General features: G+C 61.6%; 1 protein-coding gene across 7 annotated transcripts in view; it reads right to left on the bottom strand.

Annotated features, from left to right (window-relative positions):
- Positions 1 to 21,617, bottom strand: part of ZFHX2 (zinc finger homeobox 2) — a 189,988-nt gene that overhangs the window by 86,116 nt on the left and 82,255 nt on the right. For all 7 annotated transcript variants that reach the window (XR_012787802.1, XM_075569082.1, XM_075569084.1 and 4 more), the window contains exon 7: positions 1,851 to 2,051. Coding sequence is in view for 6 of the 7 variants with exons in the window: in XM_075569082.1 (XP_075425197.1) it covers positions 1,851 to 2,051 (201 nt within the window). In the remaining variant the exon portion in view is untranslated. The remainder of the gene's footprint in view (positions 1 to 1,850; positions 2,052 to 21,617) is intronic.

Genomic DNA, 21,617 nt, shown 5'->3' with positions numbered 1-21,617 from the left:
CGAGTACCTGATATACACACGGTATATACTGTCTGTATGGGACAGCGCGGTGTTACACAGCGAGTACCTGATATACACACGGTATATACTGTCTGTATGGGACAGGGCGGTGTTACACAGCGAGTACCTGATATACACACAGTATATACTGTCTGTATGGGACAGGGCGGTGTTACACAGTGAGTACCTGATATACACACGGTATATACTGTCTGTATGGGACAGGGCGATGTTACACAGCGAGTACCTGATATACACACGGTATATACTGTCTGTATGGGACAGCGCGGTGTTACACAGTGAGTAGCTGATATACACATGGTATATACTGTCTGTATGGGACAGTGCGGTGTTACACAGTGAGTAGCTGATATACACACGGTATATACTGTCTGTATGGGACAGCGCGGTGTTACACAGTGAGTAATTGATATACACACGGTATATACTGTCTGTATGGGACAGCGCGGTGTTACACAGTGAGTAGCTGATATACACACGGTATATACTGTCTGTATGGGACAGGGCGGTGTTACACAGTGAGTAGCTGATATACACACGGTATATACTGTCTGTATGGGACAGTGCGGTGTTACACAGCGAGTACCTGATATACACACGGTATATACTGTCTGTATGGGACAGCGCGGTGTTACACAGTGAGTAGCTGATATACACACGGTATATACTGTCTGTATGGGACAGGGCGGTGTTACACAGTGAGTAGCTGATATACACACGGTATATACTGTCTGTATGGGACAGTGCGGTGTTACACAGTGAGTACCTGATATACACACGGTATATACTGTCTGTATGGGATAGTGCGGTGTTACACAGTGAGTACCTGATATACACACGGTATATACTGTCTGTATGGGACAGTGCGGTGTTACACAGTGAGTAGCTGATATACACACGGTATATACTGTCTGTATGGGACAGTGCGGTGTTACACAGTGAGTACCTGATATACACACGGTATATACTGTCTGTATGGGACAGTGCGGTGATACACAGTGAGTACCTGATATACACACGGTATATACTGTCTGTATGGGACAGTGCGGTGTTACACAGTGAGTAGCTGATATACACACGGTATATACTGTCTGTATGGGACAGGGCGGTGTTACACAGCGAGTACCTGGTATACACACGGTATATACTGTCTGTATGGGACAGGGCGATGTTACACAGCGAGTACCTGATATACACACGGTATATACTGTCTGTATGGGACAGGGCGGTGTTACACAGCGAGTACCTGATATACACACGGTATATACTGTCTGTATGGGACAGGGCGATGTTACACAGCGAGTACCTGATATACACACGGTATATACTGTCTGTATGGGACAGGGCGATGTTACACAGCGAGTACCTGATATACACACGGTATATACTGTCTGTATGGGACAGGGCGATGTTACACAGTGAGTACCTGATATACACACGGTATATACTGTCTGTATGGGACAGTGCGGTGTTACACAGCGAGTACCTGATATACACACGGTATATACTGTCTGTATGGGACAGCGCGGTGTTACACAGCGAGTACCTGATATACACACGGTATATACTGTCTGTATGGGACAGTGCGGTGTTACACAGTGAGTACCTGATATACACACGGTATATACTGTCTGTATGGGACAGGGCGGTGTTACACAGCGAGTACCTGATATACACACGGTATATACTGTCTGTATGGGACAGCGCGGTGTTACACAGCGAGTACCTGATATACACACAGTATATACTGTCTGTATGGGACAGCGCGGTGTTACACAGTGAGTACCGCGGGTTGTATACGGTGAGTATGGGAGTATAGTAATACTCACTACTTGCAGCAGTTTCTCCACGCACTCGGTGACCACGTTGTGGACGAGTCCCAGGTGACCCCGCAGGCTGCTCGCCCCGGACAGCTGTTCCTGGCACAGCGGGCAGCGGAAGGTGGGCTGCAGTGCATGCTGGGACACGGCGTGGCTGTGAACGCGATCCTCCGAGGGGCTGACGTACGCGCAGAAGAGACAGCAGAAAACCTGCGGGAGAGAGAGATAGTGAGAGGGGGCGAAGGAGGGAAGGGGTGAGAGAGGGGAGGAAGGGAAACAGGGCGAGAGAGCATGGAGGGAAGGAGGGAGGCGGGGCGAGAGCGGGTAGGGAGATGGGGCAGGAGCGGGGAGGGAGGGAAATGGGGCAAGAGTAGGGAGGGAGACGGGGCAAGAGCGGGGAGGGAGGGAGACGGGACGAGAGAGGGCAGGGAGATGGGGCGAGAGAGGGGAGGGAGATGGGGCGAGAGCAGGGAGGGAAATGGGGCGAGAGCGGAAAGGGAGGGAGACGGGGCGAGAGCGGGGAGGGAGGGAGACGGGGCGAGAGCGGGGAGGGAGGGAGACGGGGCGAGAGCGGGGAGGGAGACGGGGTGATGGGAGGGAGGGAGACGAGGCGAGGGAGGGAGACGGGGCGAGAATGGGGAGGGAGGGAGGGAGACGGGGAGAGAGAGGAGAGGGAGACCGGGCGAAAGCGGGGAGGAAGGGAGACGGGGCGAGAGAGGAGAGGGAGATGGGGCGAAAGCGGGGAGGGAGAGAGAAGGGGCGAGAGCATTGAGCGAGGGAGGAAAATGGGACGAGAGCAGGAAGGGAGGGAGACGGGGCGAGAACAGGAAGGAAGGGAGACGGGGCGAGAGAGTGGGGAGGGAGACGGGGCGAGAGCTGGGAGGGAGACGGGGCGAGAGCGAGGAGGCGTGATGGGGCAAGAGCTGGTAGGGAGGAAGACGGGGTGAGAGAGGCGAGGGAGGGAGATGCGGGGAGAGCCGGGAGGAAGACGGGGCGAGAGAGGCGAGGGAGGGAGATGCGGGGATGAAGACGGGGCGAGAGCGGGGAGGGAGAGGGGGGCGAAAGCTAGTAGGGAGACGGGACGAGAGTGGGGAGGGAGACGGGGCGACAGCAGGAGGGAGATGGGGCGAGAGCGAAGAGGGTGATGGGGCAAGAGCTGGGAGGGAGGGACACGGGTCGAGAGTGGGGAGGAAGACGGGGTGAGAGCGGCGAGGGAGGGAGATGGGGTGAGAGCGGAGAGGGAGGGTGATGGGGCGAAAGCGGCGAGGGAGATGGGGCGAGAGCTGGTAGGGAGGGAGGGAGGGAGACAGGGCGAGAAAGTGGGGAGGGAGACCAGGCGGGAGCGGGGAGGGAGACAGGGCGAGAAAGTGGGGAGGGAGATGGGGCGAGAGCGGGGAGGGAGACGGGGCAAGAGCGGGAGGGAGATGGGATGAAAGCGGGGAAAGGGTTAGACGGGGCAAGAGCGGGGAGGGAGGGTGACGGGGCGAGAGTGGGGAGGGAGACAGGGCGAGAGCTGGGCGGGAGGGAGACGGGGCGAGAGTGGGGAGGGAGACGGGGCGAGAGCGGGGAGGAAGACGGGGTGAGAGCGGCGAGGGAGGGAGATGGGGTGAGAGCGGAGAGGGAGGGTGATGGGGCGAAAGCGGCGAGGGAGATGGGGCGAGAGCTGGTAGGGAGGGAGGGAGACAGGGCGAGAAAGTGGGGAGGGAGACCAGGCGGGAGCGGGGAGGGAGGGAGACAGGGCGAGAAAGTGGGGAGGGAGATGGGGCGAGAGCGGGGAGGGAGACGGGGCGAGAGCGGGAGGGAGATGGGATGAAAGCGGGGAAAGGGTTAGACGGGGCAAGAGCGGGGAGGGAGGGTGACGGGGCGAGAGTGGGGAGGGAGACAGGGCGAGAGCTGGGAGGGAGGGAGACGGGGCGAGAGTGGGGAGGGAGAAGGGGCGAGAGCAGGGAAAGGGTGAGACGGGGCAAGAGCGTAGAGGGAGGGTGACGGGGCGAGAGTAGGGAGGGAGACAGGGCGAGAGCGGGGAGGGAGGGAGATGGGGTGAGAGCCAGGAGGGAGATGGCGTGAGAGCTGGGAGGGAGGGAGACAGGGCGTGAAAGTGGGGAGGGAGATGGGGCGAGAGCGGGAGGGAGATGGGGCGAGAGCTGGTAGGGAGGAAGACGGGGTGAGAGAGGCGAGGGTGGGAGATGCGGGGAGAGCTGGGAGGAAGACGGGGCGAGAGAGGCGAGGGAGGGAGATGCGGGGAGGAAGACGGGGTGAGAGCGGGGAGGGAGAGGGGGCGAGAGCTAGTAGGGAGACGGGACGAGAGTGGGGAGGGAGACGGGGCGACAGCAGGAGGGAGATGGGGCGAGAGCGAAGAGGGTGATGGGGCAAGAGCTGGGAGGGAGGGACACGGGTCGAGAGCGGGGAGGAAGACGGGGTGAGAGCGGCGAGGGAGGGAGATGGGGTGAGAGCGGAGAGGGAGGGTGATGGGGCGAGAGCGGCGAGGGAGATGGGACGAGAGCTGGTAGGGAGGGAGGGAGACAGGGCGAGAAAGTGGGGAGGGAGACCAGGCGGGAGCGTGGAGGGAGGGAGACAGGGCGAGAAAGTGGGGAGGGAGACGGGGCGAGAGCGGGGAGGGAGACGGGGCGAGAGCTGGTAGGGAGGGAGGGAGACAGGGCGAGAAAGTGGGGAGGGAGACCAGGCGGGAGCGTGGAGGGAGGGAGACAGGGCGAGAAAGTGGGGAGGGAGACGGGGCGAGAGCGGGAGGGAGATGGGATGAAAGCGGGGAAAGGGTTAGACGGGGCAAGAGCGGGGAGGGAGGGTGACGGGGCGAGAGTGGGGAGGGAGACAGGGCGAGAGCTGGGAGGGAGGGAGATGGGGCGAGAGTGGGGAGGGAGATGGGGCAAGAGCGGGGAAAGGGTGAGACGGGGCAAGAGCGTAGAGGGAGGGTGACGGGGCGAGAGTGGGGAGGGAGACAGGGCGAGAGCGGGGAGGGAGATGGGGTGAGAGCCAGCAGGGAGATGGCGTGAGAGCTGGGGGGGGGGAGACAGGGCGTGAAAGTGGGGAGGGAGACGGGGCGAGAGCGGGAGGGAGATGGGGCGAGAGCGAAGAGGGTGATGGGGCGAGAACTGGGAGGGAGACGGGGCGAGAGCGGGGAGGGAGACGGGCGAGAGCGGGGAGAGAAACAGGGCGAGAGCGGGGAGGAAGGGAGATGGGGCGACAGCGGGGAGAGAGATGGGGCGAGAGCAGGTAGGGAGGGAGATGGGGCGAAAGCGGGGAGGGAGACTGGACAGGAGCGGGGAGGGAGACTGGACAAGAGCGGGGAGGGAGGGAGATGGGGCGAGATCTGGTAGGGAAGGAGGGAGATGGGGCGAGAGAGTGGGGAGGGTGACGGGGCGAGAGCGGGGAGGGAGACGGGGCGAGAGCGGGGAGGGAGACGGGGCGAGAGCGTGGAGGGAGACGGGGCGAGAACGGTGAGGGAGACGGGGCAAGATCGGGGAGGGAAACGGGGCGAAAGCGGGGAGGGGGTGAGACAGGACGATAGTGGGGAGGGAGACGGGGCGAGAGCTAGTAGGGAGGGAGGGAAACGGGACGGGAGAGCGGGGAGGGAGACGGGGCGAGAGTAGGGAGGGAGACAGGGCGAGAACGGGGAGGGAGGGAGACGGGGAGAGCGCGGGGAGAGAGATGGCGCAAGAGCGGAGAGGGAAACGGGGCGAGAGCGGGGAGGGAGATGGGCAAAGAGCGAGGAGGGTGATGGGGTGAGAGCTGGTAGGGATGGAGATGGGGTGAGAGAGTGGGGAAGAAGACGGGTCGAGAGTAGGGAGGTAGATGGGGCGAGAGTGAGATGGGGCGAGAGTGGGGAGGGAGACAGGGCGAGAGCGGGGAGGGAGACAGGGCGAGAGCGGGGAGGGAGATGGGGCGAGAGCGGGGAGGGAGATGGGGCGAGAGCGGGAAGGGAGATGGAGGGAGAGCTGGTAGGGAGGGAGGGAGGGAGGGAGGGTGTGAGAGCGGGGAGGGAGACGGGGCGAGAGTGGGGAGGGAGACGGAGGGAGACGGGGCGAGAGAAGCGAGGAAGGGAGATGGGCCGAGAGCTAGTAGGGAGGGAGGGAAACGGGACGGGAGTGGGGAGGGAGACGGGGCGAGAGCGGGGAGGGAGACGGGGCGAAAGCGGGGAGGGGGTGAGACAGGACGAGAGCGTGGAGGGAGGGAGACGGGGCGAGAGCGTGGAGGGATGGAGACGGGGCGAGAGCGTGGAGGGAGGGAGACAGGGCGAGAGCGGGACGGGAGATGGGGCAGGAGCGGAGAGGGAAACGGGGCGAGAGCTAGTAGGGAGGGAAAGAGACGGGGCGAGAGTAGGGAGGGAGACAGGGCGAGAATGGGGAGGGAGACGGGGTGAGAGCGGGGAGGGAGGGAGACGGGTCGAGAGCTAGAAGGGAGTGAGGGAAATGGGGTGAGAGAGTGGGGAGGGAGAAGGGGCGAGAGGGGGCAGGGAGCCGGGGTGAGAGGATTCGAGAGCTGGGAGTGAGATGGGGCGAGAGCGGGGAGGGAGGGAGACGGGTCGAGAGCTAGAAGGGAGTGAGGGAAATGGGGTGAGAGAGTGGGGAGGGAGAAGGGGCGAGAGCGGGGAGGGAGCGGAGAGGGAAACGGGGTGGGAGCGGGGAGGGAGACGGGGTGAGAGTAGGGAGAGAGACAGGGCGAGAACGGGGAGGGAGACGGGGCAAGAGCGGGGAGAGAGATTGGGCGAAAGCGGGGAGGGAAACGGGGCGAGAGCGGGGAGGGAGGGAGACTGGGCGAGAGAGGGGAAGGTGGGAGATGGGGTAAGAGCGGAGAGGGAAACGGGGCGAGAGTGGGGAGGGAGACAGGGAGGGCGAAGGGAAGAGAGCGAGGAGGGTGATGGGGTGAGAGCGGGGAGGGAGGGAAACGGGGCGAGAGCGGGGAGGGAGGGAGACGGGGCGAGAGAGGGGAAGGTGGGAGATGGGGTAAGAGCGGAGAGGGAAAACGGGGCGAGAGTGGGGAGGGAAACGGGGCGAGAGCGGGCAGGGAGAAGGGCAGAGAGCGAGGAGGGTGATGGGGTGAGAGCTGGTAGGGAGGGAGGGAGACGGGGCGAGAGAGTGGGGAGGGAGACGGGTCGAGAGCGGGGAGGGAGATGGGGCGAGAGCGAGGAGGGAGGGAGACAGGGCGAGAGCGAGTATGGAGGGAGGGAAACGGGGCAGGAGCGGGGAGGGAGGGAGACGGGGCGAGAACGGGGAGGGAGGGAGACGGGGCGAGCGCGAGGAGAGAGATGGCGCAAGAGTGGAGAGGGAAACGGGGCGAGAGCGGGGAGGGAGATGGGCAAAGAGCGAGGAGGGTGATGGGGTGAGAGCTGGTAGGGATGGAGATGAGGTGAGAGAGTGGGAAGGAGACGGGTCGAGAGTGGGGAGGTAGATGGGGCGAGAGTGAGATGGGGCGAGAGAGGGGAGGGAAACAGGGCGAGAGTGGGGAGGGAGACGGGTCGAGAGCGGGGAGGGAGATGGGGCGAGAGCGAGGAGGGAGGGAGACAGGGCGAGAGCGAGTAGGGAGGGAAGGAAATGGGGCGAGAGCGGGGAGGGAGGGAATGGGGTGAGAGGAGGGAGGGAGACAGGGCGAGAGCGAGTAGGGAGGGAGACAGGGTGAGAGAGGATAAAGAGGGGGAGATGGGGCGAGAGCGCGGGGAGGGAGGGGGAGACGGGGCGAGAGAGGAAAGGGAGGGAGACGGGCGACAGCGAGTAGGGAGAAAGGGAGATGGGGCGAGAGCGAGTAGGGAGGGAGACGGGGAGAGAGCGATTAGGGAGGGAGGGACACAGGGCGAGAGTGAGTAGAAGGAAGATGGGGTGAGAGCGGGGAGGGAGAGGAGGCAGGGAGCTGGGACGAGAGGTTGGAGGGAGGGTAACGGAGCGAGAGCTGGAGGGAGAGAAGAGCTGGGGTGAGAGGGTGGATGGAGATGGGGAGGGAGCTGGGCCGTGAGAGCGGGGAGGGAGATGGGGCGAGAGCAGGGAGGGAGACGGGGCGAGAGCGGGGAGGGAGATGGGGCAAGAGCGGGGAGACGGGGCGAGCGAGGAGGAGATGGGGCAAGAGCAGGGAGGGAGACGGGGCGAGAGCGGGGAGGGAGATGGGGCAAGAGCGGGGAGACGGGCGAGCGGGGAGGGAGATGGGGCGAGAGCGGGGAGTGAGGGAGACGGGGCTGAGAGCGGGGAGGGAGACGAGGCGAGAGCAGGTAGGAGACGGGGTGAGACCGGGGAGGGAGATGGGGCGAGAGCGGGGAGGGAGGGAGACGGGCGAGACTAGGGAGGAAGGGAGACAGGGCGAGAGCGAGTAGGGAGAGAGGGAGATGGGGCGAGAGCGAGTATGGAGGGAGGGGGATAGGGCGAGCGGGGGAGGGAGAGGGGGCAGGGAGACTGTGCGAGAGCGGGGAGGGAGACGGGGCGAGAGCGGGGAGGGAGACGGGGCGAGAGCGGGAGGGAGGCGGGCCGAGAGTGGGGAGGAGGCGGGGCGAGAATGGGGAGGGAGACGGGGGCGAGAGCGGGGAGGGAGACGGGCGAGAGCGGGAGGGAGACGATGCGAGAGCGGGGAGGGAGACGGGCGAGAGCGGGGAGAGAGACGGAGCAGGAGCAGGGAGGAAGGGAGATGGGGCGACAGCGGGGAGAGAGATGGGGCGAGAGCAGGTAGGGAGGGAGATGGGGCGAAAGCGGGGAGGGAGACTGGACAAGAGCGGGGAGGGAGATGGGGCGAGAGCTGGTAGGGAGGGAGGGAGACGGGGCGAGAGAGTGGGGAGGGTGACGGGGCGAGAGCGGGGAGGAGACGGGGCGAGAGCGGGGAGGGAGACGGGGGCGAGAGCGGGGAGGGAGACAGGGCGAGAACGGTGAGGGAGACGGGGCGAGAGCGGGGAGGGAAACGGGGCGAAAGCGGGGAGAGGGTGAGACAGGACGAGAACGGGAAGGAAGGGCGAGAGCATTGAGCGAGGGAGGAAAATGGGACGAGAGCAGGAAGAGAGGGAGACGGGGCGAGAACGGGAAGGAAGGGAGACGGCGAGAGAGTGGGGAGGGAGACGTGGCGAGAGCTGGGAGGGAGACGGGGCGAGAGCGAGGAGGCGTGATGGGGCAAGAGCTGGAAGGGAGGAAGACGGGGTGAGAGAGGCGAGGGTGGGAGATGCGGGGAGAGCTGGGAGGAAGACGGGGCGAGAGAGGGCGAGGGAGGGAGATGCGGGGAGGAAGACGGGGTGAGAGCGGGGAGGGAGAGGGGGCGAGAGCTAGTAGGGAGACGAGGACGAGAGTGGGGAGGGAGACGGGGGCGACAGCAGGAGGGAGATGGGGCGAGAGCGAAGAGGGTGATGGGCAAGAGCTGGGAGGGAGGGACACGGGTCGAGAGCGGGGAGGAAGATGGGGTGAGAGCGGCGAGGGAGGAGATGGGGTGAGAGCGGAGAGGGAGGGTGATGGGGCGAGAGCGGCGAGGGAGATGGGACGAGAGCTGGTAGGGAGGGAGGGAGACAGGGCGAGAAAGTGGGGAGGGAGACCAGGCTGGAGCTGAGCGTGGAGGGAGGGAGACAGGGCGAGAAAGTGGGGAGGGAGACGGGGCGAGAGCGGGGGAGGGAGACGGGGCGAGAGCTGGTAGGGAGGGAGGGAGACAGGGCGAGAAAGTGGGGAGGGAGACCAGGCGGGAGCGTGGAGGGAGGGAGACAGGGCGAGAAAGTGGGGAGGGAGACGGGGCGAGAGCGGGAGGGAGATGGATGAAAGCGGGGAAAGGGTTAGACGGGGCAAGAGCGGGGAGGGAGGGTGACGGGGCGAGAGTGGGAGGGAGATGGGGCAAGAGCGGGGAAAGGGTGAGACGGGGCAAGAGCGTAGAGGGAGGGTGACGGGGCGAGAGTGGGGAGGGAGACAGGGCGAGAGCGGGGAGGGAGATGGGGTGAGAGCCAGCAGGGAGATGGCGTGAGAGCTGGGGGGGGAGACAGGGCGTGAAAGTGGGGAGGGAGACGGGGCGAGAGCGGGAGGGAGATGGGCGAGAGCGAAGAGGGTGATGGGCGAGAACTGGGAGGGAGACGGGGCGAGAGCGGGGAGGGAGACGGGCGAGAGCGGGGAGAGAAACAGGGCGAGAGCGGGGAGGAAGGAGATGGGGCGACAGCGGGGAGAGAGATGGGGCGAGAGCAGGTAGGGAGGGAGATGGGGCGAAAGCGGGGAGGGAGACTGGACAGGAGCGGGGAGGGAGACTGGACAAGAGCGGGGAGGGAGGGAGATGGGGCGAGATCTGGTAGGGAAGAGGAGATGGGGCGAGAGAGTGGGGAGGGTGACGGGGCGAGAGCGGGAGGGAGACGGGGCGAGAGCGGGGAGGGAGACGGGGCGAGAGCGTGGAGGGAGACGGGGCGAGAACGGTGAGGGAGACGGGGCAAGATCGGGGAGGGAAACGGGGCGAAAGCGGGGAGGGGGTGAGACAGGACGATAGTGGGGAGGGAGACGGGGCGAGAGCTAGTAGGGAGGGGAGGAAACGGGACGGGAGAGCGGGGAGGGAGACGGGGCGAGAGTAGGGAGGGAGACAGGGCGAGAACGGGGAGGGAGGGAGACGGGGAGAGCGCGGGGAGAGAGATGGCGCAAGAGCGGAGAGGGAAACGGGGCTGAGAGCGGGGAGGGAGATGGGCAAAGAGCGAGGAGGGTGATGGGGTGAGAGCTGGTAGGGATGGAGATGGGGTGAGAGAGTGGGGAAGAAGACGGGTCGAGAGTAGGGAGGTAGATGGGGCGAGAGTGAGATGGGGCGAGAGTGGGGAGGGAGACAGGGCGAGAGCGGGAGGGAGACAGGGCGAGAGCGGGGAGGGAGATGGGGCGAGAGCGGGGAGGGAGATGGGGCGAGAGCGGAAGGGAGATGGAGGGAGAGCTGGTAGGGAGGGAGGGAGGGAGGGTGTGAGAGCGGGGAGGGAGACGGGGCGAGAGTGGGGAGGGAGACGGAGGAGACGGGGCGAGAGAAGCGAGAAAGGAGATGGGCCGAGAGCTAGTAGGGAGGGAGGGAAACGGGACGGGAGTGGGGAGGGAGACGGGGAGCGAGAGCGGGGAGGGAGACGGGGCGAAAGCGGGGGAGGGGGTGAGACAGGACGAGAGCGTGGAGGGAGGGAGACGGGGCGAGAGCGTGGAGGGATGGAGACGGGGCGAGAGCGTGGAGGGAGGGAGACAGGGCGAGAGCGGGACGGGAGATGGGGCAGGAGCGGAGAGGGAAACGGGGCGAGAGCTAGTAGGGAGGGAAAGAGGGGGCGAGAGTAGGGAGGGAGACAGGGCGAGAATGGGGAGGGAGACGGGGTGAGAGCGGGGAGGGAGGGAGACGGGTCGAGAGCTAGAAGGGAGTGAGGGAAATGGGGTGAGAGAGTGGGGAGGGAGAAGGGGCGAGAGGGGGCAGGGAGCCGGGGTGAGAGGATTCGAGAGCTGGGAGTGAGATGGGGCGAGAGCGGGGAGGGAGGGAGACGGGTCGAGAGCTAGAAGGGAGTGAGGGAAATGGGGTGAGAGAGTGGGGAGGGAGAAGGGGCGAGAGCGGGGAGGGAGCGGAGAGGGAAACGGGGTGGGAGCGGGGAGGGAGACGGGGTGAGAGTAGGGAGAGAGACAGGGCGAGAACGGGGAGGGAGACGGGGCAAGAGCGGGGAGAGAGATTGGGCGAAAGCGGGGAGGGAAACGGGGCGAGAGCGGGGAGGGAGGGAGACTGGGCGAGAGAGGGGAAGGTGGGAGATGGGGTAAGAGCGGAGAGGGAAACGGGGCGAGAGTGGGGAGGGAGACAGGGAGGGCGAAGGGAAGAGAGCGAGGAGGGTGATGGGGTGAGAGCGGGGAGGGAGGGAAACGGGGCGAGAGCGGGGAGGGAGGGAGACGGGGCGAGAGAGGGGAAGGTGGGAGATGGGGTAAGAGCGGAGAGGGAAAACGGGGCGAGAGTGGGGAGGGAAACGGGGCGAGAGCGGGCAGGGAGAAGGGCAGAGAGCGAGGAGGGTGATGGGGTGAGAGCTGGTAGGGAGGGAGGGAGACGGGGCGAGAGAGTGGGGAGGGAGACGGGTCGAGAGCGGGGAGGGAGATGGGGCGAGAGCGAGGAGGGAGGGAGACAGGGCGAGAGCGAGTATGGAGGGAGGGAAACGGGGCAGGAGCGGGGAGGGAGGGAGACGGGGCGAGAACGGGGAGGGAGGGAGACGGGGCGAGAACGGGGAGGGAGGGAGACGGGGCGAGCGCGAGGAGAGAGATGGCGCAAGAGTGGAGAGGGAAATGGGGCGAGAGCGGGGAGGGAGATGGGCAAAGAGCGAGGAGGGTGATGGGGTGAGAGCTGGTAGGGATGGAGATGAGGTGAGAGAGTGGGAAGGAGACGGGTCGAGAGTGGGGAGGTAGATGGGGCGAGAGTGAGATGGGGCGAGAGAGGGGAGGGAAACAGGGCGAGAGTGGGGAGGGAGACGGGTCGAGAGCGGGGAGGGAGATGGGGCGAGAGCGAGGAGGGAGGGAGACAGGGCGAGAGCGAGTAGGGAGGGAAGGAAATGGGGCGAGAGCGGGGAGGGAGGGAATGGGGTGAGAGGAGGGAGGGAGACAGGGCGAGAGCGAGTAGGGAGGGAGACAGGGTGAGAGAGGATAAAGAGGGGGGAGATGGGGCGAGAGCGCGGGGAGGGAGGGGGAGACGGGGCGAGAGAGGAAAGGGAGGGAGACGGGCGAGAGCGAGTAGGGAGAAAGGGAGATGGGGCGAGAGCGAGTAGGGAGGGAGACGGGGAGAGAGCGATTAGGGAGGGAGGGACACAGGGCGAGAGTGAGTAGAAGGAAGATGGGGTGAGAGCGGGGAGGGAGAGGAGGCAGGGAGCTGGGACGAGAGGTTGGAGGGAGGGTAACGGAGCGAGAGCTGGGAGGGAGAGAAGAGCTGGGGTGAGAGGGTGGATGGAGATGGGGAGGGAGCTGGGCCGTGAGAGCGGGGAGGGAGATGGGGCGAGAGCAGGGAGGGAGACGGGGCGAGAGCGGGGAGGGAGATGGGGCAAGAGCGGGGAGACGGGGCGAGCGAGGAGGGAGATGGGGCGAGAGCAGGGAGGGAGACGGGGCGAGAGCGGGGAGGGAGATGGGGCAAGAGCGGGGAGACGGGGCGAGCGGGGAGGGAGATGGGGCGAGAGCGGGGAGTGAGGGAGACGGGGCGAGAGCGGGGAGGGAGACGAGGCGAGAGCAGGTAGGGAGACGGGGTGAGACCGGGGAGGGAGATGGGGCGAGAGCGGGGAGGGAGGGAGACGGGCGAGACTAGGGAGGAAGGGAGACAGGGCGAGAGCGAGTAGGGAGAGAGGGAGATGGGGCGAGAGCGAGTATGGAGGGAGGGGGATAGGGCGAGCGGGGAGGGAGAGGGGGCAGGGAGACTGTGCGAGAGCGGGGAGGGAGACGGGGCGAGAGCGGGGAGGGAGACGGGGCGAGAGCGGGGAGGGAGGCGGGCCGAGAGCGGGGAGGGAGGCGGGGCGAGAACGGGGAGGGAGACGGGGCAAGAGCGGGGAGAGAGGCAGGCCGAGAGCGGGGAGGGAGGTAGATGGGGCTAGAGCGAGGAGGGAGATGGGCAAGAGCTGGTAGGGAGGCAGGGAGACGGGGCGAAAGAGTGGGGAGGGAGACGGGGCGAGAGCAGGGATGGAGATGGGGCGAGAGCGGGGAGGGAAATGGGGCGAGAGCGAGACGGGGCGAGAGCGGGGAGGGAGACGGGGCGAGAGCGGGAAGGGAGACAGGCGAGAGCGGGGAGGGAGGGAGACGGGCGAGACTAGAGAGGAAGAGAGACAGTGCGAGAGAGAGTAGGGAGGGAGAGAGATGGGGCGAGAGCGAGTAGAGAGGGAGGGGGACAGGGCGAGCTGGTAGGGAGGCAGGGAGACGGGGCGAAAGAGTGGGGAGGGAGACGGGGCGAGAGCGGGGATGGAGATGGGGTGAGAGCGGGGAGAGAGATGGGGCGAGAGTGGGGAGGGAAATGGGGCGAGAGCGGGGAGGGAAATGGGGCGAGAGCGAGACGGGGCGAGAGCGGGGAGGGAGACGGGGCGAGAGCGGGAAGGGAGACGGGGCGAGAGCGGGGAGGGAGATGGGGCAAGAGCGGGGAGGGAGACGGGGAGGGAGATGGGGCGAGAGCAGGGAGTGAGGGAGACGGGGTGAGAGCGGGGAGGGAGACGGGGCGAGAGCAGGGAGGGAGATGGGGCGAGAGCGGGGAGGGAGATGGGGCGAGAGCGGGGAGGGAGGGAGACGGGCGAGACTAGGGAGGAAGGGAGACAGGGCGAGAGCGAGTAGGGAGAGAGGGAGATGGGGCGAGAGCGAGTATGGAGGGAGGGAGATAGGGCGAGCGGGGAGGGAGATGGGGCGAGAGGTGGCAGGGAGACGGTGCGAGAGCGGGGAGGGAGACGGGGCGAGAGCGGGGAGGGAGACGGGGCGAGAGTGGGGAGGGAGACAGGGAGGGAGGCGGGCCGAGAGCGGGGAGGGAGGCGGGGCGAGAGAAGGGAGGGAGACAGGGCGAGAGCGGGGAGGGAGGCGGGCCGAGAGCGGGGAGGGAGGTAGATGGGGCTAGAGCAAGGAGGGAGATGGGCGAGAGCTCGTAGGGAGGCAGGGAGACGGGGCAAAAGAATGGGGAGGGAGACGGGGCGAGAGCGGGGATGGAGATGGGGCGAGAGAGCGGGGAGGGAAATGGGGCGAGAGCGAGACGGGGCGAGAGCGGGGAGGGAGACGGGGCGAGAGTGGGAAGGGAGACAGGCGAGAGCGGGGAGGGAGGGAGACGGGCGAGACTAGAGAGGAAGAGAGACAGGGCAAGAGCGAGTAGGGAGAGAGGGAGATGGGGCGAGAGCGAGTAGGGAGGGAGGGGGACAGGGCGAGCGGGGAGGGAGATGCGGCGAGAGTGGTGAGGGAGACGAGACGAGAGGGGGCAGGGAGACGGGGCGAGAGCGGGGAGGGAGACGGGGAGAGAGCTGGGAGGGAGACAGTGAGAGAGTGGGGAGGGAGATGGGCAAGAGCTGGTAGGGAGGCAGGGAGACAGGCGAAAGAGTGGGGAGGGAGACGGGGCGAGAGCGGGAAGGGAGACGGGGCGAGAGCAAAGAGGGAGACAGTGCGAGAGCGGGGAGGAAGACGGGCGAGAGCGAGTAGGGAGGGAGACGGGGCGAGAGCGAGTAGGGAGGGAGACAGGGTGAGAGAGGATAGGGAGGGGGAGATGGGGAGAGAGCGCGGGGAGGGAGGGGGAGACGGGGCGAGAGAGGATAGGGAGGGAGACGGGCGAGAGAGGATAGGGAGGGAGACGGGGCGAGAACGGGGAGGGAGATAGGGTGACAGAGCAGGGAGGGAGACGGGCGAGAGCGAGTATGGAGAAAGGGAGACGGGGCAAGAGCGAGTAGGGAGACGGGGCGAGAGCGAGTAGGGAGGGAGGGAGACGGGGCGAAAGAGTGGGGAGGGAGACGGGGCGAGAGCGGGGATGGAGATGGGGCGAGAGCGGGGAGGGAAATGGGGCGAGAGCGAGACGGGGCGAGAGCGGGGAGGGAGACGGGCGAGAGTGAGTAGAAGGAAGATGGGGTGAGAGCGGGGAGGGAGAGGGGGCGACAGGGCGAGAGAAGATAGGGAGGGGGGAGATGAGGCAAGAGCGCGGGGAGGGAGCGGGGTGAGAGAGGATAGGGAGGGAGATGGGGCGAGAATGGGGAGGGAGATAGGGTGACAGAGCGGGGAGGGAGACGGGCGAGAGCGAGTAGGGAGAAAGGGAGACGGGGCGAGAGCGAGTAGGGAGGGAGGGAGACGGGGAGAGAGTGATTAGGGAGGGAGGGACACAGGGCGAGAGTGAGTAGAAGGAAGATGGGGTGAGAGCGGGGAGGGAGAGGGGGCAGGGAGCTGGGGCGAGAAGTTGGAGGGAGGGTAATGGAGCGAGAGCTGGGAGGGAGAGAAGAGCTGGGGCGAGAGGGTGGATGGAGATGGGGAGAAAGCGGGGAAGGAGCTGGGCCGTGAGAGTGGGGAGGGAGGGAGACGGGGCAAGAGCGGGGAGACGGGGCGAGCAGGGAGGGAGATGGGGCGAGAGCAGGGAGTGAGGGAGACGGGGCGAGAGCGGGGACGGAGTGAGACAGGGCAGAGCTTGGAGGGAGATGGGACAAGAGCGGGGTGGGAGAGAGGAGATTGGGCGAGAGCGGGGTGGGAGAGAGGAGATGGGGCGAGAGCGAGGGGGGAGAGGGGGAGAGAGAGGGAGAGGGTGGGTGAGAGGGAGAGGGTGTGAGAGAGAGAGAGGGAGTGAGAGAGGAGTGAGAGAGGGAGAGGGAGAGAGAGAGGGGGTGAGAGAGAAGGAGTGAGAGAGAGAGAGGGGGTGAGGGTGAGAGAGAGGGGGTGAGAGAGGAGTGAGAGAGAGAGAAGGAGTGAGGGAGAGAGGGAGAGAGAGAGAGACAGGGGGTGAGAGAGAGAGGGGGTGGGGTGAGAGGGTGAGAGGGGGAGGGGGTGAGAGGTAGAGGGGATGAGAGAGAGAGAGAGGGGTGAGAGAGAGAGATATTCCCAGTACATTATACAGTAGGGAGTTACTGTCCCGGAGCAGCTCTGTGCTATTAGATATTACTCTGGGTGTTTGCCTGTCTCTGGTTAGGGTGGGGGGAGCGGGGGGTGTATGTGACCCCCCCCCCCCCTCTCTCTCTCACCCTCTCTGGCACTGGTTAGGGGCACTTACCGTTTTGTACTCACAAAACTCATCTTCCATATCCAGGCAGCTGAACTCCACTCAACTGTCGCCCCTCGCTGCCACTCGCCCCTCGCTGCCACTCGCCCCCACTCGCCCTCGCTGCCACTCGCCCCTCCTTACGCCCTCACTGCCACTCAACTCTCACCCTTCACCTGTCACTGCTCCTCACCCCCCCTCACCCCCCCCACACTGCCAGTCTCACCCCTCACACTCTCCAACTGTCTCTCAACCCTGTCACAGTTTCTCACCCCTGTCACGGTCTCTCACCCCTGTCACGGTCTCTTACGGTCTCTCACCCCTCACTCTGTCTGTCTCCCTCTCTCACTACCTTTGCATACTCTCTTTAAACAAACGTCGCTTTTTTGTGTGTGTGTGTGTGTGTGCGCTCTCGCTCTCTCTCTCACGCTCTCCCACAATGTCTTTTCGTCTCTCTCTCTCCCACAATATATTTTCGTCTCTCTCTCCCCCTCTTCTCTCTCGCAATATCTTTTCGTCTCTCTCTCTCCCTCTTCTCTCTCACAATATCTTTTCGTCTCTCTCTCTCTCTCTCTCTCTCGCTCTCTCTCTCGCTGCTTTTTCTCGTTCTTCACCTTCTTTTGGCCTAGCTGGTAAACAAATCCTCTCTCTCCCCCCCCCCCCTCTCTCTCTCCTCCTCCCCACCCCTCTCTCTCTCCTATCTCCTCCCCTGCTGGGTGTTACAGTCCCGGGCCCATGCATGTTACCCACAGCTGGCCCTCCCCTGCCTGTCCCTACTGGGAAGCTCTGACTTCCTGCAGCTCCTGTGTAATTCAGAGCATGTGACAGGAGCCGGGGGCCGGGGCTGCCTCTACTGAGAGCCTGGGACTCACTAACCACTTTCTGCAGCTGCTTTCTCCCCGGAACTAACCACTTTCTGTAACTCTTCTCCCCGGAACTAACCCCTTTCTGTAACTGTTCTCCCCGGAACTAACCCCTTTCTGTAACTCTTCTCCCCGGAACTAACCACTTTGTGTAACTCTTCTCCCCGGAACTAACCCCTTTCTGTAACTGTTCTCCCCGGAACTAACCCCTTTCTGTAACTCTTCTCCCCGGAACTAACCCCTTTCTGTAACTCTTCTCTCCGGAACTAACCCCTTTCTGTAACTCTTCTCCCCGGAACTAACCCCTTTCTGTAACTCTTCTCCCCGGAACTAACCCCTTTCTGTAACTCTTCTCCCCGGAACTAACCCCTTTCTGTAACTCTTCTCCCCGGAACTAACCCCTTTCTGTAACTCTTCTCTCCGGAACTAACCCCTTTCTGTAACTGTTCTCTCCGGAACTAACCCCTTTCTGTAACTCTTCTCCCCGGAACTAACCCCTTTCTGTAACTCTTCTCTCCGGAACTAACCCCTTTCTGTAACTCTTCTCCCCGGAACTAACCCCTTTCTGTAACTCTTCTCCCCGGAACTAACCCCTTTCTGTAACTCTTCTCTCCGGAACTAACCCCTTTCTGTAACTCTTCTCCCCGGAACTAACCCCTTTCTGTAACTCTTCTCCCCGGAACTAACCCCTTTCTGTAACTGTTCTCTCTCTGAACTAACCATTTTCTGTATTTATTTATTTATAAAATGTGTTACCAGGAAGTAATACACTGTGAGTTACCTCTCGTTTTCAAGTATGTCCTGGGCACAGAGTTAAGACAAATAATACATGTAACTGTTCTCTCTCTGAAGTAACCACTTTCTGTAACCGTTCTCTCTCTGAACTAACCACTTTCTTTAACTCGTTCTCTCCCTGGAATTAACCACTTTCTGTCACTCGTTATCTCTCTGAAATAACCACTTTCTGTAACTGTTCTCTCTCTGGAACTAACCACTTTGTGTAACTTGTTCTCTCTCTGTACTAACCACTTTCTGTAACAAGTTTTCTCTCGGGAACTAAACAATTTCTGTAACTAGTTCTCTCTCTGAACTAACCACTTTCTGTAGCTCATTTTCTTCCTGGAACTAACCACTTTCTGTAACTAGTTTTCTCCATGAAACAAACCACTTTCTGTGACAGTTTTCTCCCTGGAACTAACCACTTTCTGTAATTGGTTTTCTCTCTGAACTAACAACTTTCCGTAACGAGTTTTCTCTTGGGAACTAACCACTTTCTGTAATTGGTTTTCTCTGTGAACTAACAACTTTCAGTAACGAGTTTTCTCTTGGGAACTAACCACTTTCTGTAAGTCGTTATCTCTCTAGAACTACTGTAGTCACTTTCTGTAACTATTTTCTCTCTGTAATTAACCACTTCCTGTAACTCATTTTCTCCCGGGAACTAACCACTTTCTGTAACAAGTATTTTCTGTAACTAACCACTTTCTGCAATGAACCACTTTCTGCATTGAACCACTTTCTGTAACTAACCACTTTGTTTAGCTAGTTTTCTCCCTGGAAGTAACCGCTGACACACCCCTGGCATGATGTGTTATATGGTGGTGCCATGCAGAGCAGCTGATGAGATGATCTTTGGATCTTTCCTGCATCACCTTCCTACAGATTAAGCGTCCTATGCAGAAAGGTCTGATAAGTCACTTATCGGCAGCTTATCGTCAAAAAAGCCTACTGCTATTCTGTAAACTCCGATATTTTGGCGATACTAGAATTTTTTTGGCGAAAAAAAATTTCTGAAAAAAAAAAAACGCCAAACGTACGGTTCCACACATCGCCAAACGCACGGTTCCACACATCGCCAAACGCACGGTTCCACACATCGCCAAACGCACGGTGCCACACATCGCCACTTATCGGCAGTTTCTCAAACCCGCTCAATTCTAGTAGCCCTGATCAGCTTATCGAGGCTGATCGTCACTCAGGAATTGAGATTTCTTCTCCGGATCGCCTCGCCAGTAAAAGTTGGCAGGAAGGTCGTGAGAAGCTGCCGAGAAGCGGCGAGACGGCACTTAGAGAAAAAAAAAAGCATTGTTCCTGCATCGGATTGATGCCGGGAGACTCCGGAGCTGATAACCATTAATACCAGTACCGGAGACCCCCGGCATGAATCAGATGCAGGAAAAATGCATTTACAGGCAACTTCATTACCTTAGCGGCTAACCGCTAAGGTAATGAAGGGGTTAACCACCAGTGCCATGCTTATTGTGGGTAGCGGGGGTGGGTGAAGGTGGTATTTGGCCCTTGGTGGGTGTTTAGGCCTTGCTCGGGGGGGGAGGGGGTTTGAGGGTGGACTTAACCCCTTCATTACCTTAGCGGTTAATACCGCTAAGGTAATGAAGGAGTTAACCCCAACCCGCTACAAGTCAATGGTCACACTAATACAAAAGCATGAATGTCAAAAATACACAATAATAAAACAGATACAACAAGCACCTAAACACCCAGAAACAAACATTAAAAGTACTAGCCAACCAAGCAATTACCTAAATAAAACCACTAGCCAATCAATTAAAGAAATAAAACCACTAGGCATTCAATACAATAATTAAAACCACCATGCAATCAATTACATTAATCATACCACTAGCCAAACAATACATTTAATTTCTTTCATTGATTGTCTAGTGGTTTTATTTAGGTAATTGCTTGGTTGGCTAGTGCTTTTAATCGTTGTTTCTGGGTGTTTTAGTGCTTGTTTTAGTATTGTGTACTTTAGACATTCATGCTTCTGTATTAGTGTGACCATTGACTGCTATAGTAGCTTATCATGCCCATATTACAGCATATGGGTATGATGTACTGCTATGCTACTCAATTGGTACAGGGGGGGTATAGTGGGTCCATTGTGGGTGGTTAGGCCTCCCGGGTGGGTAGTGGGCCAGGGTGGGTTAACCCCTTAAATCACCTAAGTGGTTAATAACCGCTTTAGTAATTAAGGGGTTCGGGGCCATTAGTATTTTTTTATGTATTGTTGCTGACCACCCGAGGGCCCACAGACACCCGTGGCAACCACCCAGGGTGCCCTGTAGGGCCTGCAGACACCCGTGGGGACCCCCGCCGGCCTGTGGTAATAATAATGTGTGTAAAAAAATAAATAATGGTTTTATGTGGGGGCACAGGGGGTGGGTTGTGTATTGGTGGTTATTACATATTTTAATTTTATTACTAATGTATTGTAGCAGGGGGTCTCCGGAGCAGAACCTTGTTGATTTCAGGTCCGGGGACCCCCTGCTTCCCGAGATACAGGCCCCGTTATAAAGTGCCGGTATCTCCTATGCATGTAAATGTCTCGCGTCACGTGACCGGGACATTTCAATGCATAGGAGATACCGGCACCCCATAATGGGGCCTGTATCTTGGGAAGCAGGGGGTCCCCGGACCTGAAATCAACGCGGTTCTGCTCCGGAGACCCTCTGCTCACGTACATTAGTAATAAAATGTAAATTTTAAAAATTTCATTTCCGGCGAGATTGGCCTCTCTCTCTCTGTAAAGCTTGCGCTGTCCACAAACAAGACAAGACCCTGGCACTGAGGTGGGAAGGTATAACACCACACACCCGCAGCAGCGGAGGCGTGCCTGGAAGGCGGATAGTTGATCCTAGCCGGGTCTGGGTTGGAGAGTGTAGGAGATGCGGTATACTTGCCGAGTTCCGGGATTGGAGAAGACAGGATAGTAAGGGTCCGTAAGCCGTGGTCTGAGCTTGTAGAGAGCACCGTAGTCCGAGTCCGTATGCCGTGTTCAAGGGTAGGAGAGATCGCCGTAGTCGAGGGTATGCCAAAGTCCAAAATCCAGAAGGGTCCACAAACAAGCCGAGTCGGTACACAAGAGGTTAACTGCAAAGGAGACCGAGCACTGCACAACGAAGTGAGCTTCACGAGGCAACATAGGATTATGCTGAGCAAAGCATAGTAGGAAGCAGGAAGTATTTAAAGGCAGGACAGGCCAATGGGGACAGAGGGCGGAGCGGAGGCGCGGCCCCAGCGGAGCTGGGATATGCTGCAGGCAACAAAAGCAGGGAAGAGAGATTTGCCACTCAGCTGGGGATCGTTGCATGTCATCTCGTGTGCGTGCCGCGCGGGAGAGACGTGCAATGCGTGCGGGAACAGCTTCCGTGCGGCAGCTAGAAGAGCTGCGGGTGCGCGTGCGCTCTGTAATGAGTGCGGGGGAGCGTGCATGGGCAGGAATAGTGGCCGCGGCGGAAGCAGCAGCAGGTAAGGAGGGAACAATGCCGCAAAGGACGTGTTCCCCGATTCCTTA

The sequence above is a fragment of the Ascaphus truei genome, chromosome 13 (assembly GCF_040206685.1).
Source record: "Ascaphus truei isolate aAscTru1 chromosome 13, aAscTru1.hap1, whole genome shotgun sequence".
In the NCBI taxonomy this organism is placed as follows: domain Eukaryota; kingdom Metazoa; phylum Chordata; class Amphibia; order Anura; family Ascaphidae; genus Ascaphus; species Ascaphus truei.
Note: the sequence above shows the minus strand (reverse complement) of the source record. Positions and strands in the feature narration are given on the sequence as shown.